General features: G+C 38.8%; 2 protein-coding genes across 15 annotated transcripts in view; one reads left to right on the forward strand and one right to left on the reverse strand.

Annotated features, from left to right (window-relative positions):
- fryl (furry homolog, like) overlaps positions 1-12009 on the forward strand; it is a 195034-nt gene extending 183025 nt beyond the window's left edge. For 11 of the 14 annotated variants that reach the window (XM_061978068.1, XM_061978069.1, XM_061978061.2 and 8 more), the window contains 4 exons: positions 3374-3391; positions 3961-4071; positions 7541-7737; positions 10610-12009. In XM_061978068.1, coding sequence (XP_061834052.1) covers positions 3374-3391; positions 3961-4071; positions 7541-7737; positions 10610-10850 — 567 coding nt within the window. In that variant the 3' untranslated portion in view covers positions 10851-12009. The remainder of the gene's footprint in view (positions 1-3373; positions 3392-3960; positions 4072-7540; positions 7738-10609) is intronic. The other 3 variants (XM_061978058.2, XM_061978065.2, XM_061978070.2) reach the window with 1 other exon arrangement.
- A 3388-nt stretch (positions 12010-15397) lies between these two features.
- On the reverse strand, positions 15398-18606 carry zar1 (zygote arrest 1). The gene is made up of 4 exons (XM_061978591.1): positions 17912-18606; positions 15852-15944; positions 15714-15788; positions 15398-15636 (listed from the first exon to the last, which is right to left on the reverse strand). Exons 1-4 carry the CDS (start codon positions 18530-18532, stop codon positions 15493-15495), a joined length of 933 nt encoding a protein of 310 aa, XP_061834575.1. The 5' UTR covers positions 18533-18606; the 3' UTR covers positions 15398-15492.
- Positions 18607-24425: the final 5819 nt, after the last annotated feature.

Raw genomic sequence — 24425 nt, forward strand, 5'->3', positions numbered from 1 at the left:
CTGTATAGAAGTTAGAAATAAACTTAAACTTTAAATATTGGGGTCTTTTTTTAAGTTGATTGAAGCGATCTATCAAGCAATTAGAATTGGTGATTAATCCTGATAAAGTGTGATTAGTCTGATTTAGAAATGTAATCATTTGACAGCATTAATCTTAAGTACGTACTATTATCAAGGAGGACAAAGCTAAACATGTCACACACCGAGAGCGAGCCAGGAGCAGGCATGCTAATCGCTAAGCTAACCACTAAGCTGGCTTTAAACACACACATAAGAAAAGGGCGGTGCAAACCATAAATTGGTGGTGCCAATACCAAAAGTATTATCAGTATATGATTGATATTAGTGATTAGATCGATATTTTTATTTTCTCAAAATCGTTTTGTGGTTGTTTTGGTTATTGATTAAAAACGTGGAGAATAATTCCCTGGACACAGGATGACTTTAAAGGCAAAACTCGCATGGTTGGAGAGAGTAGTTTTTGCTTTAGTTTAGTTCTGTGGTTCTTAACCTTGTTGGAGGTACCGAACCCCACCAGTTTTATATGCGCATTCACCGAACCCTTCTTTAGTGATAAATAAAATGTTGTTTTTTTCAAATTCAAGACAAAGTTATATGTTTTTGGTAACACTTTAGTATGGGAAACATATTCTAAGTAACAAAGACTTAATTTAGAGTTTTTTGGACACTAGGAGAACATATTCTAAGTGACAAAGACTTAATTTAGAGTTATTTGGACACTAGGGGAACATATTCTAAGTAACAAAGACTTAATTTAGAGATTTTTGGACACTAGGAGAACATATTCTAAGTAACAAAGACTTAATTTAAAGTTATTTGGACACTAGGGGAACATATTCTAAGTAACAAAGACTTAATTTAGAGTTTTTTGGACACTAGGGGAACATATTCTAAGTAACAAAGACTTAATTTAGAGTTATTTGGTTAGGGTTATAATAAGGCCATGCCGAATAAGGCATTGATAAGTACTTAATAATGACTAGTTAAGAGCCAATATGTTACTAATTTGCATGTTAATAAGCAACTAATTAATGGTGAATATGTTCCCCATACTAAAGTGTTACCATGTTTTTTTACTGGTGCACAAAATGAATCGTGCATGAACATCACCTTGTTCAAAGAACAAAACCAACACAGTGCATAAACTCACAACAAATTACACACCTGCAAATCAGTGTGACTTCTGCTGTTGCCGTATCCGTAATACGCCGATAGGGAGAAGTTTTTATTTACACGATGAGTCCGGTGTGTCTTGACCTCCGCCGAACCCCTGAGGCCGACTCACCGAACCCCTTGGGTTCGATTGAACCCAGGTTAAGAACCACTGGTTTAGTTATTGTCTTCTATTAACTTTGTTTTGCTCAAACAATTGTTTGTAATTAAATAGGATAAGGCACTAGTTTAAATTGTTGAACTGTCAATAGCACTCACCATAAATCCAGTGAAAAATTTACAGTTAATACATGTGATAGGTATCGGCTGATCTCACTCATGGATAATCGGTATCGGCATCCCATGATGATATGAAAATAGTCCTTTATCCTACTTTTTCTCAAACCAAGTCTGTAGGAGTTTAGCAGCTAACTCCATTTCATAGTGGCCCATCTTGACGGAAAAGTCACGTGTAAAATGTATTTTAAAAAAGTTGTAAAAAAAAGTTTTTATTTTATAGACAACAGAGCAGGTGGGACGGCATGAGACGAGAAGGGATACAACTTGAGGCTCCAAGCAGCAACCATAACATTCTATTATCTGGCTTATACTCAACGTCCAAATAAGTACGTCCACCACACTGTGACGTCACACTGCAGCCACGCTTAAAGAAAACCTGCAAAAAAACAGTGATTAGAGGTGTCCAAACTGTGTGCAAGTTCATGCATGAACCTTAAGATTTGACACTTTAGCGTTTTTTTTTTGTTTTTTTTTACATGTCCTGTCCAGCCATTTAGTCAAATCATATTATTGATGCTCGTATGTGTTGTACAGATTTACTTTACAAAAATAAGTGTGGGATATTTCTCTTGTTGTCTTATTTGTATTTGACTTTATTTAATGGATATAATTAATATTTGGCACAGCCGGACCGGAGCAGGTGGGGATAGAAAGAAAAAAATAGGAAGGCAGAGGGGGGGAATTGCAAGGACAAGAGGGGCATAAGACAGAGAGAGACAACAAAAAACAACTACATCAGCAAATATGATATGTACAAAAATGATAACAAAGAACCAGTTCACAAAATAGATAGTAAAAACACAGAAATAACAATGGACATTTTGACACTACAAATGGAGCAATAAGAATACCAAAAGAAATAGCGCTATTGATAATGAATAATTCTAATTATTATCTCTATCATCATCAAAACATAGGATAGGATAGGACTTTATTGTCATTGCACAAGTGCAACGAAACTATGTTTTCAGCACAAACCCGTTCAAGATGAGACGAACAAACAGTCTACAGGGTTACAGAACAGGAACGCTGATGGGTCGCCAAAGGCGCCTCGTAAAAGATAAGAAAAAGGTAAAACGCTGGGGAAGAAGATGAGTAAAAAAATACAATCTAGACTGGCCTCCTAAGGGGGCCTAGTCTGGTGTGGGAAAAAACCTCCATGCAATGCACACATAAACACGTTACATTTAATCACGACAACTCGCAACAGAGGGGCGGGGAGTTGGGGCCCTGGAGGGCGACTGCTGCTATGAAGCGCTGCCAGCCGACCATCACCCCGAGGTGAAACAAGCAGTGGTGAAGGCGTGGGTTGGGGGAGGGGGGATGTGTGTGTATGTGCCCATTGTCTTGGGTGTGATGATGTAATGTTCATAGACTGAGGCCGATCTGCATGCAAGCAAAAGTTCGACTCCAGGTTTCGTTGAGGAGGGAGGGAGGTCAAAAGCGTCCATCATTGAGGTGTCCTCGAGGGTGTTTTCAGAACATCCTGTTCCTGTTGTTCACAGCGTCAAGGCCATTTGAGGGAGTCAAATCGTAGATTAGGATGTTTGTTTTCCGCGAGCAGACAATACAATGACTTGTCTGTTCTAAACATACTGTAAATGTAATGAATACTTGAATTGACACTGGAGCATTAACACGCGTATCCAACATTGTACCAACATTTATAAGTCAGAAAATATTCAAATCATCATTGGTCCCCTGTCAAGAAATCTAACCTGTCATGTTTGGTCGACTGGTTTTTTTTACGCCGTCCTTTGTCTCCTGCTTTCCTCTACGCCCGCCAGTATCTGACACGTGTGAAGCGAAGCGAGGACCTCTGCCTCTTGACTAATTCTTGATCTTTCTCTCCTTCTGTTTGCTGTTGTTGTTTCCGTGACCTGCTCACCTTCTCGCTTAGCAAATGGAAAGTCTGGCAGTAAGTGGTTCTCATATCTTGATAGCCGACCATCTCATCAGCGCCGTGCATTGCCCTGCTTCCCCCACCCAACAACCCCACCCCGCGTGGCCCCCGATTCGCCCATGTAACCTGGCTGGACCCACACCCACATCCCCACCCTGCCATCCAATCATAACGACCTGATACTCTGAATAAAACATCCATCATCATCATAACTTCTCCGCTACATTCCTATTGAGGCTGGCTAAAAGGCATCTGATTGTTATCATTCTGCATGTTTATGGTTTCATCCCAACGGCTTTTTAGAATGACTGTTTCCACGTCCCCCTGGATTAATAATTAGCGACATCATTGGCGCCTTCATCTAGCCGGCGGCGGTTGTGATGGATCGTTTTCTAATTGACTAATTCTGCAAGCGATGATAGACTCTCAACGCCCAAAACCGGATGGCACTTTGCTCCGGGCCTCGTTAACCCCTTTCACCTGTCCCGCCCCGCCTATGTGTTTAACCCGGGAACCGCCATCCGTCTCTGCTGAGCGCTCTCAATGCGCCGCCTCACCGCTTTTTGTGCGTCTCTCTGCTGCAGGAGCTGGAGTTGTGTCGCCGCCTCTACAAGCTGCACTTTCAGCTGCTGTTGCTCTTCCAGGCCTACTGCAAGCTCATCAGCAGGGTGGACACCATCAAAAGGGAGGCCGAGGTGAGACCGCCCTGCATCGCAATGTGACCTAAGTGCCGCTTCCGGAACATTAGTCGGATGTAGAACAAGTTCTCCAAGAGCAAAGCATATAAATAGAATTAATCGGTTCCAGAGTCAAACTGTGGCTATCGGCAAAAGCCTTTATGAAATGTACAGTTGGAAAATACGTTTTTTATTCTCACTTTTAAGTAACTTCCTGTTTCTCAAGACCAGTACCGATACTTTATTTCTGTCTATTATATTTTGAATGTAGATTTGACCGTAGTGTGTGGTCACCTGCAGGTAAGAAAGAGTCGGACAATGGTGGATTTGAGAAACTGTACCTGCAGATTTGACATCACTTCTACGGTAGAGCTAACGGGAATTATGAATTATCTACGGCCCCCGGGATGATATTTGATTAGTATTAGAACAGCCGCCTGCTGCTGTTTTGCACGCACCAATAATCCATCACTGTTGGCGCTAAGAATTTTGAAAATGGGGTCCCAGGGACCCCATCAAGTCATAATAATGGGGTCCCACAGTACATTTTTGGGGTCCCACTGTTTTGTAACCGTTTTAAAAACAAATGCTGGCCCCACTATGGACTGGACTCTCACTATTATGTTAGATCCACTATGGACTGGATTCTCACAAAATTATGCTAGATCCACCCGACGTCCATTGCACCGGTCGCCCTCGGGGGCGGGGGTCCCCACATCTGCGGTCCTCTCCAAGGTTTCTCATTGTCCCATTGGGTTGAGTTTTTCCTTGCCCTGATGTGGGATCTGAACCGAGGATGTCATTGTGGCTTGTGCAGCCCTTTCAGACACTTGTGATTTAGGGCTATATAAATAAACATTGATTGATTGATTGAAATGATAAATAATAATAATAATAATAACTGGGATTTATATAGCGCTTTTCTAAGTACCCAAAGTTGCTTTACATGTGGAACCCATCATTCATTGACACCTGGTGGTGGTAAGCTACTTTCATAGCCACAGCTGCCCTGGGGTAGACTGACGGAAGCGTGGCTGCAATTTGCGCCAACGGCCCCTCCGACCACCACCTGTCATTCATCATTCAGTTCACCGGTGTGAGTGGCACCGGGGGCAAAGGGTGAAGTGTCCCGCCCAAGGACACAACGGCAGCGATTTTTTGGATGGTAAGAGGCGGGGAGCGAACCTGCAACCCTCAGGTTTCTGGCACGGTTGCTCTACCCACTACGCCATGCCGCCCCAAATGAATGCATTATCCTGTTGTATCTCACATTCTATATTGTGCTTTGAAAAAAGGTTGTCATAAACGTTACTTAATTCATTTTAAAAAAAATACACATTTTTATGAATATGCAAATTTTTAAATTAAATTAATTAAATTTCTTATTTCCTTCATGGATCTAAACTTTACCGCTGCCAGTATTTTTTTCTGCATTTTTATAATAATATTTTCAAAATGTGTTTGTTCTATTTTTGGCCAAAGTATGACAAAAAAAACAATCTGAAGTTGTCTTTATTTTTTTAGTTTTAATGCCATGATTTTAATAGTCCGGACCGGGTGTGCACAGATTTTCCTCCATGTGGCCCCTGAGCTAAAATGAGTTTGACACCCCTGGTTTACACAGTGAGGTTCAGTGATTTTACGACCAGTTTCGAACCTCTGACTAAGTAGAAGCGCTTGATTTGTTCACTCTAAGCTACCCAGTATGGGTAATCTTGCCTCATTAGTGCATATCTTTTATCATTTATAATTTTTATTGGTTATCGAAGCTGGGTTTTTTTTCAGTGTTATTGGATTATCGGTGTGATGTCATAATTCCCAATATCGGCCAAATAATCATCCGTCCGATAGTTATCGTGCACCCCTAATATTCACCCTTAACTTTAATAACAAAGGATGGACACAGGTGAGTCTTGTCACTTACAGACTAAACTTGGATACACTTTAGAGTAGCCACCTACACGTAGATTTTCACCTTCAAACACTTTTCAAATCGCATAATCCAATCTTCTTTTTTTGTTTGTTTAAATTGTGCCTGATTTCACAGCATGATATTCCAAGCTTTTTTTAGGTTATCAAAAATTGGTTTTGCTTGATTGCTAAACATATTCCAAGCTAGATCTTTTTAGTTATCAAAAATACTTAAATGTTGCTTGATTTTTAAACAAAATACTCCAAACATTGTTTTGGTTGTCAAACATATTTAGATTGTGCTTGATTTCATAATAAGATGTTAAAAAAATTGGTCATCAAAAATACTTAAATTTTGCTTGATTTCACAGCATTGAACCTCAAGCATTTTTTGGGGGGGTTATCAGAAAATACTTACCGGTACATTTTGCTTGATTTCAAAGCCAAATATTCCCCAAAATTGTTTTAGTTGTTTAAAATACTTGCATTTTGCTTGATTTAACATCAAAAATCCCAAACATTTTTTGGGGTGTGGGAGGTTACCAAAAATACTTTTTACTTAATTTCATCTTTTTGGGGGAGTCATCAAAAACACTTAAATTGTGCTTGATTTCACAGCATGCTATTCCAAAAATGTTTTGGGTTGTCAAAAATATTTAAATATTGCTGGATTTCAAAACAAGTTATTAAGCAATCTGTTTGTAAAAAGTATGACACTCAAACAAATTTGATTGCAAATTGTGTAACGAGGCTATTATACGTTTATGTTATATAGTCACAGTTATAAGCGGGCCTCTGAGGGCAGCCAAAATTGCGATGTGGCCCTCAATTTAAAAAAAAATGACAGCCCTGATTTAAAATATTCAACATCCATCCCATCCATCCAATTTCTACCGCTTATTCCCTTTGGGGTCGCGGGGGGCGCTGGAGCCTATCTCAGCTACAATCGGGCGGAAAGGCGGGGTACACCCTGGACAAGTCGCCACCTCATCGCAGGGCCAACACAGATAGACAGACAACATTCACACTCACATTCACACACTAGGGCCAATTTAGTGTTGCCAATCAACTTATCCCCAGGTGCATGTCTTTGGAAGTGGGAGGAAGCCGGAGTACCCGGAGGGATGGACTATCTTAGAAACTATGTAATAACTTAAATCCCTATTGGGATGATTTCTACAGGCGTGAAGAGTACGTTTAAGCAACATGTTTGCTCTGCTTGGACTGCAGGGTCATTTTCAGGTTGTTTCCTATAGAGACTCAAGTGTTTGAGTCCGGGGGCGTCAGCAGCAAACGGACGTGACGTCACGTGTAATCCGACAATAGCCGTGCATGGAGGTGAAAGCCGTGGTTGCTGAACGTGCACAGCAGTGCTCCTCCATCCAGGCTGCATCTTAATGCACCTTTAATTGGATCACAGCACTGAATGAAATTGAATGATTTTCCTTATGGGGATGGATGGGCGGGTCAAGCTGACGTTAGGCCATTCCAATTCGATCAAGATGTTTATTTTCCCCGTGCTTCTGCACAAGGCACGCGGCATCTCTCTTATCTGTCCAACATCTCTGTTGCCAAGGTGACCAACATGTCCGACGAGTTAAGCATCCTGGAGAGCTGCCTGAAGGCGGCGGAGAGAGGAAATGACGGCCAGGAGGAAGACGTGTGCATGCCGGATGCTGTCCAGACCAACACGGAGACGGCGATCCAGTCACTGATTGAAAGCCTGAGAGTCCGAGACTTCTGCTCGGCCCTCACGCAAGTCAAGGTCTTTAGGTAACCATCTCACAAACGTCCTTATCACTCTTGTTTACTGTCCTTGAATCAACCTCTTAGTCGATGACTCTCTTCTGTATTTATTATATTGTGCAACAGCCAAAAATGTCACCTCTTTCTGCAATTCTTATTAATTTATGACATTATCAGTACCAAGTACCACAATAGTCTTCTAGGATTATGCAATAGAACGGAAAGTTAACAGTGGTCATCAACAGTAGACTTCGTTCACCTCAGTGTTGAACGTATATCAGCATTGAAATAGAGCAGGGGTGTCAAAGTCAAGGCCCGCGAATGAATTATCTATGGCCCCCAGGATAATATTTAATTAGTATTAGAACCGGCCCGCAGGCCACAGCCGTCTGCTGCTGTTTTGCACGCACCAATACTCCATCAGTGTTGGTGGTAGGAATTTTCAAAAGTCATAAAAATTGGGTCCCACAGTAAATTTTGGGGGTCCCACTTTTTTGTAGGCGTTTTGAAAACAAATGATAAATGTATGCATTATCCTGTTATATCTCACATTCTATATTGTGTTTTGAAAAAAGGTTGTCATAAACGTTACTTAATTAATTTAAAAAATAATACAAAAGAAAACACATTTTTATGCATATGTAAATTCATTCAGTTATAAACATTCATTCACTTTCTTCTTTCCTTCATGGATCTAAACTTTACCGGTGCCGGTATTTTTTTTAATATTTTTATTGTAATATTTTCAGAATGTGTTTGTTATATTTTTGGCCAAAGTAAGACAAAGAAAACAATCTGAAGTTGTCTTTATTTTTTTAGTTTTAATGCCATGATTTTAATATTCCGTCCCGCTGTGCACATATTTTCCTCCATGCGGCCCCTGAGCTAAAATGAGTTTGACACCCCTGAACTAGAGGGTCCCAAAGTATACAACCTGTACATTTATATTTGTATGATGGTGTATCTGGTCAAGGGAAAGTGCAGTTGTACCTCAACCTACAAGATGAGTTGGTTCTGTGACAGACAAAACACTTGAATCTCAAATTGTCTCCCATTAAAATGTATTTTAATCAATTTAACTGGTGCTCACCCCCCAAAACATCACAATTTTTCATCACAATGCCCTTTAAAAATAAAAACTTTTAGATAATAGTGTATGAAAACTATTCAATAGTATGTAGTACTAACAACTACAGTAGTTTATGAAGTAATTTAATAATAATGTTCAGATTTTACCTTGGAGAGCGGACTTTTACGGTATCTCCTTATAGCTGCTTCTCTGTCAAACACACCATCAGCAGTTTCTCCGTATTTTAATGGACAAATGTCTGCCGTTTCAAAATTATTTGACTAGACTTAAACTTAGACTTCCTTTTTTATTGTCATTCAAATTTGAACTTTACAGCACAGATAAGAACGAAATTAAGCTCATGGTAGTGCAGGATAAAAAAGCAATAAGGTGCATATATATAAATAAATAAATATATATATATAAATAATATATAAATATATATATAAAATAAATAAATATATATAAATAAATAAATAGATTACTGTACAGATAAATATATTGCACTTTTTCACATGCGTCCACATTTATGGATGTATGTTATATTGTCTTTTTTATTCCAGCGAGTTATATATATATATACATATATATATATATATATATATATATATATATATATATATATATATATATGTATATATGTATGTATATATGTATGTATGTATGTATGTATGTATGTATATATATATATATATAAGTATATGTATGTATTTATGTATGTATATAAGTATATGTATGTATGTATATAAGTATATGTATATAAGTATATATGTATATATATCTGTATATATGTATATATATATGTATATAAGTATATGTATATATATATATTGTATATATGTATATATATATTTATATATATGTATATGTATGTATATATGTATATGTGTGTATATATATATATATATATATATATATATTGTGTGTGTATATATATATGTGTATATATGTATATATATATATATATATATATATATATATAATGTATGTGTATATGTATATATTAGGGCTGCAACTAACGATCAATTTGATAATCGATTAATCTGTCGATTATTACTTCGATTAATCGATTAATAATCGGATAAAAGAGACAAACTACATTTCTATCCTTTCCAGTATTTTATTGAAGAAAAAAAACAGCATACTGGCACCATCCTTATTTTGATTATTGTTTCTCAGCTGTTTGTACATGTTGCAGTTTATAAATAAAGGTTTATAAAAAAAATAAAAAAATTGCCTCTGCGCATGCGCATAGCATAGATCCAACGAATCAATGACTAAATTAATTGCCAACTATTTTTATAATCGATTTTAATCGTTTTAATCGATTAGTTGTTGCAGCCCTAGTATATATATATAAATATATGTATGTGTATATAATGTATGTGTATGTATATATATATATATATATATATATATATATGTATTATATATATATATATATATATATATATATATGTGTTATATATATATATATATATATGTGTTATATATATATATATATATATATATATATATATATACACATACATATATATATACACATACATATATATATATATATATACACATACATATATATATATATATATATATACACATACATATATATATATATAATAAATATATATATTATAAATATATATATATACACATACACAGCCCGGCCCCCAGCAAAATGGTTTTAACCCACTGTGGCCCCCGAGTCAAAAAGTTTGGGGACCCCTGAAAACACACTGCTATACGAGCTGCACACAGACTACTCTAAAAGTGTATCCAAGCTTATTTTCTACTGAAATATGAACACTTTTGGGACTGCTTTGCCCTCAGGTCGCTGTGGCCCAACGACATCTTCGGCAACGAGGGCGACGACGCCGTCCAGACGCTGCTGCACATCTACTTCCGCCACCAGACGCTGGGCCAGACGGGCTGCCTGGCGGTGGTGGGCCCCAGCAGGGACCTGTCCCAGGCCAGCGGGCGCCTCATGGAGCTCAACCTGCAGATCCGAGAGGCCCTGAGTCAGGCCCAGGTGGGCCAGCCGCACGACACCGTGGTCAGCACCGGACTGTGACTATAGGAATCTAGACCAAGAAAAAAGGACGAGAGAGTCCGCTGACTAAAAGGGCTAAAAGGACGTGTGGGAACTCTCGCTGACTTTTGAGGTGCGGACGCTTCAAGCTAATATCTTCCCTCACACTAAACCTCATGCAACATTCTTTTGCAATAAGTCGCGTGTACGAGAAGAGGACACAGCGGGATGATTTTTGTTTCGTTTTTGTTTTTGTTTTTTTGTGCCGAATGGAACTCGCTATCGTGCGCCTTCGTAAGCAAAAAAAAAAAAAACAGAAAAAAGGCATGCTTGGAAGAGAAAAAGCAATGCAAGAATATTTTTTTGGGAGAAATGTATTTTTTATTATTATTATTAGAGCTTAACCTCCTCGGTTGTAAATGTCCGGATATTTAACGTGTGACCCTGTGGGAGGCGCCCCCGGTCCTCAGGGAAGTGTAAAAAGAGACAAAAATATATCTATCTGCTTTGACACCACCCTTACCACTTTAAGGCGTCCTTAATGGCCCGTTTAACCAAATAAGAAGCTGCCTTTAGAGGCTGTGTGATGCTCTCACACAGACACATGCATATATATATATATATATATATATATATGTATATACTGTATATATATGTATACATATATATATATATATATATATATATACATAAATATATATATAAACAAACTGCTCATAACTTATTTTACTCTGTATATATTTTAGATAGTGTATTATCCCCCTTCCTTTGTGTAATGCACTGCAGAGGACGCCGTGTTTAAAGCTCATGTGATGAGACGAGATTATAGTCCCGCCCCTTTTTGTCTTTCCTCTATGAGGGCCTCAGTTGGGACTCGCTGCCTCTTTGTTGTCGTTCTACTGTAGCATTCGTACCCAACCACATGCATTCCTTCTCTCCACTGTGACCTTCTCCTTGAAATCCAAAGAAGGGGAGACTCTTTTTTTTTTTTTTTTTTTCTATCCCCCCCCCCACCACCCACAAAAACATTGCATCGCAGTCATTGTCCCCACTCCCCTGCTTGTCTGGTACATTCTCAATGCTGTTTATTTAAATAGTCTTTTCCCCTGGGAGATTTCATTTAGAGGTGCATTATACTTTTTTTTTTTTGGTTCACTCACATACCAGCCTTCTTTCTGGATGAATAAAAATCTAATGTTGACTGTAGAATTTTTTTTATCTGCCGGTCCAAAATGTGTTGAAATAGCAACAAAAAAATTTGATTGGATTACAACTAAAATATGCAAATTTGTGGGAAATTGTGTGTGAATGCTGAAAAGCTGAACTGAAATGCTAAAGGCTTACACAATATGCGGATCTAAGGCTCCGTAACAGCAAAAGTAGCTTAAAAAGCTAACGCTTAGCATGCGTCAAGTTTAGTTATACAAAACCAGTGAAGTTGGCACATTGTGTAAATGGTAAATAAAAACAGAATACAATGATTTGCAAATCCTTTTCAACTTATATTCAATTGAATAGACTGCAAAGACAAGATACTTAATGTTCAAACTGAGAAACTTGATTATTTTTTGCAAATAATCATTAACATAGTGTTTAATGGCAGCAGCAAAGGGGCATTTTTACCACTGTGTTACATGGCCTTTCCTTTTAACAACACTCAGTAAACATTTGGGAACTGAGGAGACCAATTTTTGAAGCTTTTCAGGTGGAATTCTTTCCCATTCTTGCTTGATGTACAGCTTAAGTTGTTCAACAGTCCGGGGTCTCCGTTGTGGTATTTTAGGCTTCATAATGCGGTACAATGGGAGACAGGTCTGGACTACAGGCAGGCCAGTCTAGTACTCGCACTCTTTTACTATGAAGCTACGTTGATGTAACACGTGGCTTAGCATTGTCTTGCTTAAATAAGCAGGGGCGTCCATGGTAGCGTTGCTTGGATGTCAACATATGTTGCTCCAAAACCCGTATGTACCTTTCAGCATTAGTGGTGCCTTCACAGATGTGTAAGTTACCCATGTCTTGGGCACTAATACACCCCCATACCATCACAGATGCTGGCTTTTCAACTTTGCGCCTATAACAATCCGGATGGTTCTTTTCCTCTTTGGTACGGAGGACACGACGTCCACAGTTTCCAAAAACAATTTGAAATGTGGACTCGTCAGACCACAGAACACTTTGCATCAGTCCATCTTAGATGAGCTCGGGCCCAGCGAAGCTGGGGCATTTCTGGGTGTTGTTGATAAATGGCTTTTGCTTTGCATAGTAGAGTTTTAACTTGCACTAACAGATGTAGCAACAAACTGTAGTTACTGACAGTGGTTTTCTGAAGTGTTCCTGAGCCCATGTGGTGATATCCTTTACACACCGTCGTCTTTTGATGCAGTTCCGCCTGAGGAATCGAAGGTTTGTAATATCGCTTACGTGCAGTGATTTTTCCAGATTCTCTGAACCTTTTGATTCCTTGCAATAGCTCTTTGAGAAATGTTCTTAAACTGTTAAACAATTTGCTCACGCATTTGTTCACAGAGTGGTGACCCTCGCCCCATCCTTGTTTGTGAATGACAGAGCATTTTATACCCAATCATGGCACCATTTTTATTTTTTACAGATTTCCCTAGTTTTAAAAGCTATTTTTCAACATTGACTTTACACCATATTAATTTTAGCATGAATAATCATATTTTGTCTATTCTAGTTTGAAAATGATAAAATAACTATTCAAATTAGGTATAACTGAAGTGAATGGCTGCAAAAAACAAGTTAGCATTCTAACAGCGTGTATCTAGTACCAATGCTGCATTCCATTTGTACTGGGAAGTTGGAATGCTCAAGTTCTTAGTGGGAAATTTCAACTGGAAGGCCCCCCAAAGCTGGAAACGACTTACTTTGTTGGCTTTCAAAGATGGCTGCTCCGTTTGTAAACAACAGAAGCTTCTGTAATATCCGGTGTTGACACTTCAGGTTTTTGTCGCACATTTATAAATGGAAATGTTACGGTGTTTACTAAATATGCGAACCTCAAGCATGTAACATTTGTTTAAAAAAAGCTAACATTTGAATGTCGGCGTGCGTCAAGTACAAAATTAGATGACTCCAAAGTGTACATCTTTAAAATTCTCCCCCAAAAAAGTTAGCATGCTAACATTTAGCATGTATCCAGCGCTAAAGCTGTGTTTGTACTGGGAAGTCAGAAATTTCATCTGGAACTCCCCCTCAAGATCAAATTTCCTACTCAGGAAGTCTTTTGTTGGTCAAAATGAGAGATGTCCGATAATGGCTTTTTTGCCGATATTGTCCAACTCTTAATTACCGATATATACAGTCGTGGAATTAACACATTATGCCTAATTTTGTTGTGATGCCCCGCTGGATGCATTAAACAATGTAACAAGGTTTTCCAAAATAAATCAACTCAAGTTATGGAAAAAAATGCCAACATGGCACTGCCATATTTATTATTGAAGTCACAAAGTGCATTATTTTTTTTTAACATGCCTCAAAACAGCAGCTTTGTTAAAAAAATTATTTTGGAAAACCATGTTACATTGTTTAATGCATCCAGCAGGGCATCACAAAATTAGGCATAATGTGTTAATTCCACGACTGTATATATCGGTATCGAAATCGGTAATTAAGAGTTGGACAATATCGGCAAAAAAGCCATTATCGGACATCTCTAAAAATTAGTTTTAAAAGTTAGCATGCAAGCATTAGCAACGAACATTTAGACTTTGGAACGATTGAAATCTGTTGAGAAATGTGACACTTTAAGAAAATGTTAGTAGAAAATGGGATTTTTTTTGGGAGGTATGGAAAAATAGCACAATTGCCCTGAACGACCTGATGGAATAGTTTTAAAATCAGTCGACAAATGAACTAGTGACACTTTTTTTAATTCAAATGTTGAGAAACTGTACATTTTTCCTGCGGTATATGAAAAAAAAAGTAGTTTGACAATCCTATAAGGAATGTTTTGAAAAGTGTTTTTGGCGAGTAGCAAGTTAATGGTTTTGTGCACAGTCAAGCATAGTTAAAGTTGAAGTACCAATGATTGTCACACACACTAGGTGTGGTGAAATTATCCTCTGCATTCTTGACTGATCACCCCCTGGGAGGTGAGGGGAGCAGTGAGCAGCAGCGGTGGCTGCGCCCGGGAATCATTTGTGATTTAACCCCCAATTCCAACCCTTGATGCTGAGTGCCAAGCAGGGAGGTAATGGGTCCCATTTTATAGTCTTTGGTATGACTCGGCCAGCGTTTGAACTCATGACCTACCAATCTCAGGGCAAACACTAACCACAAGGCCACTGAGCAGCTACCCCTATGCCACTAGGCATAGGGGTAGCATCATGGTCTGGGGCAGGAGTTCTGTGGTTGTGTAAAAATAAATCATTCTTAAAAGATCCATGGGAAACTTGGTCATTACATTTTCCCCAACAAATTGGAATCACTTTAAAAATATCTATGACATTTCAAGTTTCACTTAAGCATCTTGAAATTGTATGCCACGTGGATTATAGCAATGGACTACATCAACCATGACTCCGTTCCAACCCATCCAGTTCAAAGAAAAAAAGTGCAAGGAGTGCAAGGTAGCTTCTTTATTTCTGGAGACGCCATCACTGTCCACAACAAAAAGGTGAAACAAAAGCACTGAAACGATATATTTGCCGAGTTCGGCTCAGATGACGTACTTGAAGCTGAACGTGCTGTCGCAGGAGAGCCGCTTGCCTTTGCAGCGGCCGCACAAGTCCTGCCTGTGCGGCCGCTTCGGGTCCACGTGGCGCTGCGTCACCGAGCAGCAGCAGCGGGCTTTGTTGCAGGTCTAGATTAGACACGGGACCAGATTAGGGAGGACGGGCCGGGGACGTTCTAGAACACAAAAAAGGAGGGTGGGCTCACATGACAGGTGATGTCCTCCACGCGGTACGGGTTGAACTCCTTTTGGCATTTCCTGCAGTATTGTTTGAAGTAAACCTGCAATGTAGAGTCCAGGTTTTAGGCCTGCAGTAACATCCTTTAAGAATGACATTCACTCACCTTGTTGGTGCCCTGAACGCACCACACGTAGGCACTCTCCCACCTCAGGTTGCATTCTCTGCAGTGATAGTAGCCGTACTTCTGCTCCAGAAACTTACGGAAAAAAAGTTGGTCATTTTTGGTGCCGACCTTATTTAGTTCATTAAAGTCAAGATTTGTTATATTCTGAAAATACGTCATGTGTATTGTAAACTAGAAAATTACCAAGAAACATTTTGATGGGCCTGTTATCTGTGTTGTGATTGATTGAAACTTGTATTAGTAGATTGCACAGTACAGTACATATTCCGTACAATTGACCACTAAATGGTAACACCCCAATAAGTTTTTCAACTTGTTTAAGTCGGGATTCACGTTAATCAATTCATGGTACATGATCCTTAGTTTAGGCAGTTCTTTTAAAATAGAAAACTAGCATGCTCACAAAAACCGTTAGCATACTTGGATGATGTCACCAAGAAAGAAATCCCACAATTTGTAGGTCTGAGCTAAAATAGTTGAATGAAATGTTAGTAGGCTAATGTTGGCATGCTATCATAAGAACATTATACTTTTTAAGATGGCACCAAGAAATGCAATCCATGATGCACAGGTTTAAAAAGTAGGCATTTAGCTAAAAAAAACTAGCATGCTAACAGTATACTTGCAAGATGACACCAATTATCAAGACATGATTTTTAAGTTGAATATAAAATTAGCTAAAAAAAAAAAAAAAAAACTACCTCAACATGCTATAACAAAATGTGCATAATTACAAGATAGCGCCAAGTATCAAACATGATTTATAAGTTAATAAAACTATTAGCTAAAAAAAAAAAAGCCTAAAACATTAGCAGGCTAACATAACAGTTAGCACACTTACAAGACAGCATAAGTATCAAAACTGAGATTTAAAAAAAAAAGGTTTAAACATAATAATCCAAATTGCTAGTGTAACCTATTTTTATGGACTTGCCTCTTTGTGATGTTAAGTACCTGTTATACAGTATATACCTTGAGCTCTTATTTTGAAGGGCTAAGAGCGGAAGTGGTGACACGTTATGGTGGAGCGGAGTTTTGAAAACAAACGAAATAAAGTGGTCCTCGTGTAAAACTGGAGCCTCAGTGTTTTACCAGGACCACTTTATTTCGTTTGTACAGTATATGCTCTTAGCCCTTCAAAATAAGAGCTCAAGGCATAAACTGTATAACAGCTTATAACAGGAACTTAACATCACAAAGAGGCAAGTCCATAAAAATAGGTTACATAAGCATAAAGTTAGCATACTTGCCAGATCAAATGCTATGAACTTTAGGTTTGAATGATTAAAATAAACTAAAATGCTAGCATAAAACTTTAGCATGCTCACATCAATATGACCATAATTACTATTTTTTCTTAAATCAGTAAACCAAAAATGATTGCTGAGCGCGGCCACCGCTGCTGCTCACTGCTCCCCTCACCCCACCTCCCAGGGGGTGGAACAAGGGGATGGGTCAAATGCAGAGAGTAATTTCACCACACCTAGTGTGTGTGTGTGAGACCATCAGTAGTACTTTAACTTTTAAACATACTTTTGGAAGTAAAAAAAAACAAAAAAACGGGTAACTAGGCGAGTTAAGGTCATTTTAAAAATTGTTTCCCCATTTAAGTTCCTAAAATGTTTTTTTTTAATACAACTAAACATTTACTGTCTTATGATAACCCTCATCTGAAAAAATAAGGTTTCTGTCATTAGTAAAAAAATTTAAAAATGTATCGTTTAAAACTTTTAAACATACTTTTGGAAGTAAAAAAACAGGAAACTAGGGGAATTAAGGTCATTTTAAAAATGGTTTTCCCATTTAAGTTCCTAAATTATTATTATTATTTTTTTTTTTAAATACAACTAAACATTTACTATATCTTATGATAACCCTCATCTGAACAAATAAGGTTTCTGTCATTAGTAAAATAAAAAAAAATTAAAAAAAAGAAATTGTTTCAAACATAACGGAATTAAAAATGGTTTTAAATGACTATTTGAGTTTTTGTAGGGATTATAAAGTACAAAAAAACAGACTGCGGAAGAGCTTCGTACCTGAAACCGAACTCGCGCTTTGCTCTTTGACCCCTCCTCCTCGGTTGTGACCTCTGACCCCTCTTTGGCGGGCTGTGCGTCCTCGCTCTCCCGCTCGGCCTCCTTCGCCGTCTCGTCTTCGGCTCCCTCCGCCCGCTTAGGCGAGGCCTCGGCGGGCGGCGACTCCTTGTCCTCCGCCAGGAAGCTGGTGAAGTTCCGGTAGGCCACGGGGGAGAACAAGCCCAGGGTCCGCGGGTATCGCACGTCCGCCTTGGGGCTGCTGCTCTCGCCGGCGCTCGACGAGCCTTCGGAGGCCTTCTTGCGCCGGACGTCTCGCTTCACGGCGACGAGGGTCCGCGGCCCCAGGGAGCACTGCACCGAGGCATCCCGCTTGGGGTTGACCTGCACGGCCACGTCCTTGGTGTTGGCCTTGCGGAGCCTCGGCGTGAGCTTGGGGTTGATCTGCGACAAGATGGAGCGGAGGTGGGCGCGCTGCTGGTTGTTGAAGGTGTCCGAGGTGTCGCCATAGTGGTAACTTCTGTACTTCCACGGCGCGTCTTTGGGCCGGTACCTGCCCGCGTAGTAAGGCTTGTAAGATGAGTAGTAATAGCTATCGACTGGCTCGTCGCCGTACGTTGCCATTTTTGTTTTGTTTGTTCGACCGACGCAGCTGGACAGGTGAAGTCATTTAAATGTCCCGCGTCTTCATGGACGCCATTAGTACTCATTAAGGACAGGTGTGTTGCCACGTGACCAAAATGAGCTTAGATCTCACCTCCTCAATCGCAACGATAGGAAGCATTTAACTACCGGTAGGTACATTTTTAAAGAATGTTCTCTCAAAAGGACAATATTAGGAGTACATGTTTATAGTATGACGTTGATACATCCAATAAGGGTAATATAAGGTGCTTTGGGGGTTCTTAACCTTTTTTTACTTTGGTGTAGGGCTGGGCGTATGGACTAAAAAGACTTAGACAAACTTTATTGATCCACAAGGGGAATTGTTCCACACAGTAGCTCAGTTACAAAAAGGATAATGCAGGTGTAAAGTAGAATAAAAATGTACCGTAGTTACCTTTTTTTAATATCTCAATATTTTTTAGGCCATGTGATATACACGATATATATTGCGATATTTTGCCTTAGCCTTGAATGAACACTTGATGCATATAATCACAGCAGTATGATGATTCTATGTGTCTACATTAAAACATTCTTGTTCATATTGCATTAATATATGCTCATTTTAAACTTTCATGCAGAGAGGGAAATCACAACTAAGTCAATTTACCAAAAGTGTATTTATTAAACAGTTATTAAGCAGTGCCACAAACATTCATGTCATTTCCAAAACAGAAAATGCAAGATTGTCAGAGACATTTTAAAACAAGCTATGAGTGCACTTTTGTGCATGATGTCACTAAGATGACATATCAAAACAACACTAAATTAAAGTGTACTTTTTGTACAGAACGCCTCTACAATAGTTTAAAACAAATAAAGTGCACTTTTGTGCATGATGTCACACAAGATATTTCAATAACTGTCAAATAAAAATGAGCTGCATAATAGGAAATCAAATTGTGTATGTCCTTCGCTATGTGGTAGGTTCCGGCGGACGTTATTTGCTTATGTCGTTTTTGTTTTTTTCATACGGTGTTGATGTGGAAATGGTTGCCTCGGCATTTTGTTGGTGTGGCACCGAACGGAGATGTTGACATGCGGAGTAAGCACTCTTCATTCTCTAGCGGGTGACTTTTCAAATGATGCTACATATTAGCAGTAATGCGACTTTTTATAGCGACGCTTTCGCCCCACACTTGACAAATTACGGTTGTCTGTTCGACATATTCCCACTTGAAGCCAAACCACCGCCAGACGAGGGACCCCCTGCTGTTTTTCGGGGGAATTAATTATTTCTTCATTGGTTACCAGATTCGCACCTTCTTTCTATCGTATTACCGCTAGCATCACAGCTAATGTTAGCCATGCTGCTACCTCTTTGCTGCGCGAGGGCGTGTACGTACGTATGTGAGATGTATGACGTGATAGTATGTGATGTGTGTAGAAGCTGCGCTTGCTGTCTGTGAGAAGGAGACACAGGAAAGAGCGAGGAGAGCCTGCAGTGTAATGCCAGCAGCTAAAAGTAACTGCGTGAGAACGTATACTCGAATATCACGATATAGTCATTTTCTATATCGCACAGAGACTAACCCGCGATATATCGCGTATATCGATATATCGCCCAGCCCTACCGTAGTAGCAATATAAAATATAATCTTCTTCCGCTTATCCGAGGTCGGGTCGCGGGGGCAGCAGCCTAAGCAGGGAAGCCCAGACTTCCCTCTCCCCAGCCATTTCGTCCAGCTCCTCCCGGGGGATCCCGAGGCATTCCCGAGAGGAGCCAGCTATGGACGTGTTTTGGGCACGTCCGACCAGTAGGAGGCCACGGGGAAGACCCAGGACACGTTGGGAAAACTATGTCTCCCGGCTGGCCTGGGAACGCCTCGGGATCCCCCGGGAGGAGCTGGAAAGAAGAAAGAAAAATATAACATATATGTAATATTTACATATTGTATATGATATATACTGATAAGTTAAAGTACCACTGATAGTCACACACACTAGGTGTGGTGAAATTACTCTCTGCGTTTGACCCATCCCCATGTTCACCCTGGGAGGTGAGGGGAGCAGTGAGCAGCAGCGGGGGCCGCGCTCGGGTATCATTTTGGTGATTTAACCCCCAATTCCAATCCTTGATGCTGAGTACCAAGCAGGTAGGTAATGGGTCCCATTTTTATAGTCTTCGGTATGACTCGGCCGGGGTTTGAACTCACGACCTACCGATCTCAGGGCGGATACTCTAACCACAAGGCCACTGAGCTGACCTATTACATCATATTATATTTTTATATAGTATATACAATATATAACAATGACCATGTACAATATTACAGTATATGTAACAGCTGCAGCATAAACTATAGAGTATATCCAGCAGAAAATGTACATTATAAACAAAGAGAGGTAGCTAACATAGAAGCGGTCAGGTAATAGACAGATATCATCTCTTGCTATAAAAGTATATCTCGATATAGTTTTACTTAAACTCGATATTCGATATATACCTCTATATATTTTTCTGTGAAAGTATACATTTAAAGATAATAATTTTTTAGCAATATTCGGTGAAATTGAAGTGAATGACAACTGTACTGTAAACCAGTGGTGTCCAATGTACGGCCCACGGGCCTGGTACAGGTTTTATCTGGCCCGCGGAATGAGTTTTCTAAGTATAAAAATGACCCGAAATTTTAGAATGAAAGGAACTTGTTGTAAATGTGTCCACTTGATGCCGCAATAGCAATTATTTGTATTTTTGTAGATTATGCTACATATTAGGGTCGTACGGTATACCGGTATTATTACAGTACCGTGATAATAATGAATCATATTCGATACTATACCGCCTCTGAAAAATTCATTTTCTACCACTTGTCCTTAATAATGTTGACAAAATAATAGAATGGAAAATGACACAATATGTTACTGCATATGTCAGCAGATTAATTAGGAGCCTTTGTTTGTTTACTCACTAATAAAAGACAAGTTGTCTTATATGTTCACTATTTTATTTGAGGATAAACTTGCAATAAGAAACATATGTTTAATGTACCATAAGCTTTTTTGTTAAAATAAAGCCAATAATGCAATTTTTGTGGTCCCCTTTATTTTGAAAAGTATCAAAGTACCGATACCAATATTTTGGTATCAGGACAACACGACTACATATGTAAAAAAAAAAAAAACCCCATATGATGTTTGTGCACCAGTCGAGGAAAATGAGCAAACTACATAAATACCTTCCTGTAATTTGATTTTGATATTATTTTTTTATCTTGATGGATTGAAAATTAACACCAATGAGTGAACATAATCAGATAATTTATTCAGAAAGTATAAATCACGACAAATAAAGAAAGAATACTATTAACCGTGACGTAAATGTAAACAAAAAAAAACCCAACAACATTGATTTGTAAATTTTCAGAATGTGCTTGTTCTATTTTTAAACAAAGAAAACAATCTGAAGTTGCCTTTATTTTTAAGTTATTGCGTTGTGATTTTACCAGTTCGGCCCACTTGGGAGTAGATTTAAAATGAGTTTGACACCCCTGCTGTAAACAGTCAGTGGCACTTTTATTTTCCCAGTTAGTCAAGATGGGTATTAACAGCACAGAAAATAAACTGTTTAAGTAGTACAGAATTATATAACATAAATAAAATAGGAATATATTATTTCTACGTAAAAATAATAACATAGCTATGCAAATAATACAAAATGTATCAAACTAAGATAAAAAAAAATTAAAAAAAATTTGCAGGCACTTTGTGATTTCCCTTCCTGGTTCGACGACCCGCCCTATCTTGCCTCTGATTGACCTGGCCCTAACCAATCGTGACTCATCATAGTAAACAACCAACCCATCATGGATGTTCTTATAGTGCAAGCAGGTCTTGGAAGGAGGAAGGGGAGGGGTTTAGTAGCCCATGGAGGGGGAGAACAAGGAACACAACAAATAGGTGACGTTTGGTCATTTTAAGTATATTGATATTATGATATTTTCTTGATTCCTATCTTGTTTAAAAATATATCGATATATCTTACAAACTCGATATATATTGCCCAGCCCTACTTCGGGGAACAACTTTTCCACTACAGAGGAGCCCAGGGCCCACTCAAATATTAATGTTAAATATTAATTAACACTCAATTAGTAATCTTAGTCTTGATTTTAATCATATTCAATAATTATATTTAACCTACTTGCAGTTTAACACAGAGCTGGGCAAATATTTTCACTCGGAGGCCACATTCAGAGAAAAAATGTGTCTGGGGGGCCAATTTGTATGTGTGTATAGATTATATACACCGTATTTTCCGGACTGTAGGGCGCACCGGATTATAACGTGCACTGCCGATGAATGGTCTTATTTTGATCTTTTTTCATACAAAAGGCGCACCGGATTATACGGCGCATTAAAGGAGTCATATTATGATTTTTTTCTAAATGTAAAAGACTTCCTTGTGGTCTACATAACATGTAATGGTGGTTCTTTGGTCAAAATGTTGCATAGATGATGTTTTACAGATCTTCAAGCCGCTTTCTGACAGTCTCTTCCGGATACGCCGTTTTGTGGGCGGTCTTATTTACGTGGCTCAACTTCGACTGCGTCTTCTCCCCGTCATCTTTGTTGTAGCGGTGTAGCGTGCAAGGACGGGAGTGGAAGAAGTGTCAAAAGATGGAGCTAACTGTCTAAATGACATTCAGACTTTACTTCAATCAATAACGGAGCAGCATCTCCTCATCCGGAAACAACAACAACGGAAATGTGTCCTTTGAAAAAACGTCCGACCGGAACTGTAATAACTAAAGATCCTTGGGTGAATAATGTAAACTCACTAGACCGGTATGTTTTAGCACTTTCATGGCGAGTTTACTGACAGATATAAGTAAGAACTTTACACTACTTTATAGTTGAAATGGCAACAGCAAGAAGATAGAGGAAAAAGAAGAAGCTTATCGACTCACGGACGCGCGCAATTTTTCAGGACTTCTACAGATCCCAAATGCAGAAGGTAAGAAAAGTTTATTTTGCATAATATTGCGACACAAAACGTCAGATAATGTCTTACCTTATACACACACCATAATAATACTCGTATGTTTAATGCGCCGGTGCGGTTTCATAGCTTACCAAAGTCGTACTAAAACATTTTGATATATTTTTGAGCGCTGTGTGTAATGGTCTATATTTTCAATGGAACATTTTAAAATGTTAGTGTTGTTTACTTGAGACATATTGCAATCATAGTGCTGTCTACACTTATCTTTTATGTTTGACTGCCATCTACTGGTCACACGTATCATTACACCATGTACCAAATAAAATAGCTTCGAGGTGAGTAAGCTCAACCAAACGTATTCCTTACATTAGGCGCACCAGGTTATAAGGCGCAATGTCGGGTTTTTAGGGGAAAAAAAGATTTTAAGTGTGCCTTATAATCTGGAAAATACGGTACACATTTAGCTGTGAAAACCTGCTGTATGGTATATGTGTTCAGGTCCCTTTTTTTCAGGAACACTAATACCAAGTCACAATGTCCGATAGAGTTCTGAAAATGTTATGACCGACCACCTCAAAAAACAGAATAGAATATTACAGTTTTTTACTTAATTGGACACCCAAAATGTACATTAAAATAAATAAAGTGGGATTTACAATATTAACTATGAACAATAAAACACTGATTATTAACATTGTATGAACATCGCTCCTCTTTTACTTCTCAGACCAGCTCCTCAATAGTTGTGTATCTTTTACAATCGAGCAAAACACAACAAAAATTTAAAACGACAGCAAAATATGAACGCAAAGTGTAATAAACACCTGTTTCTGACTCACGCGTTTCGGACTGGTTGCTCTGAAAACAAACCTCGCTCACTCTGCTTTGTTCCTCGTTTGAGCT

This window comes from Nerophis lumbriciformis, linkage group LG18 (assembly GCF_033978685.3).
Source record: "Nerophis lumbriciformis linkage group LG18, RoL_Nlum_v2.1, whole genome shotgun sequence".
Classification (NCBI taxonomy): Eukaryota; Metazoa; Chordata; class Actinopteri; order Syngnathiformes; family Syngnathidae; genus Nerophis; species Nerophis lumbriciformis.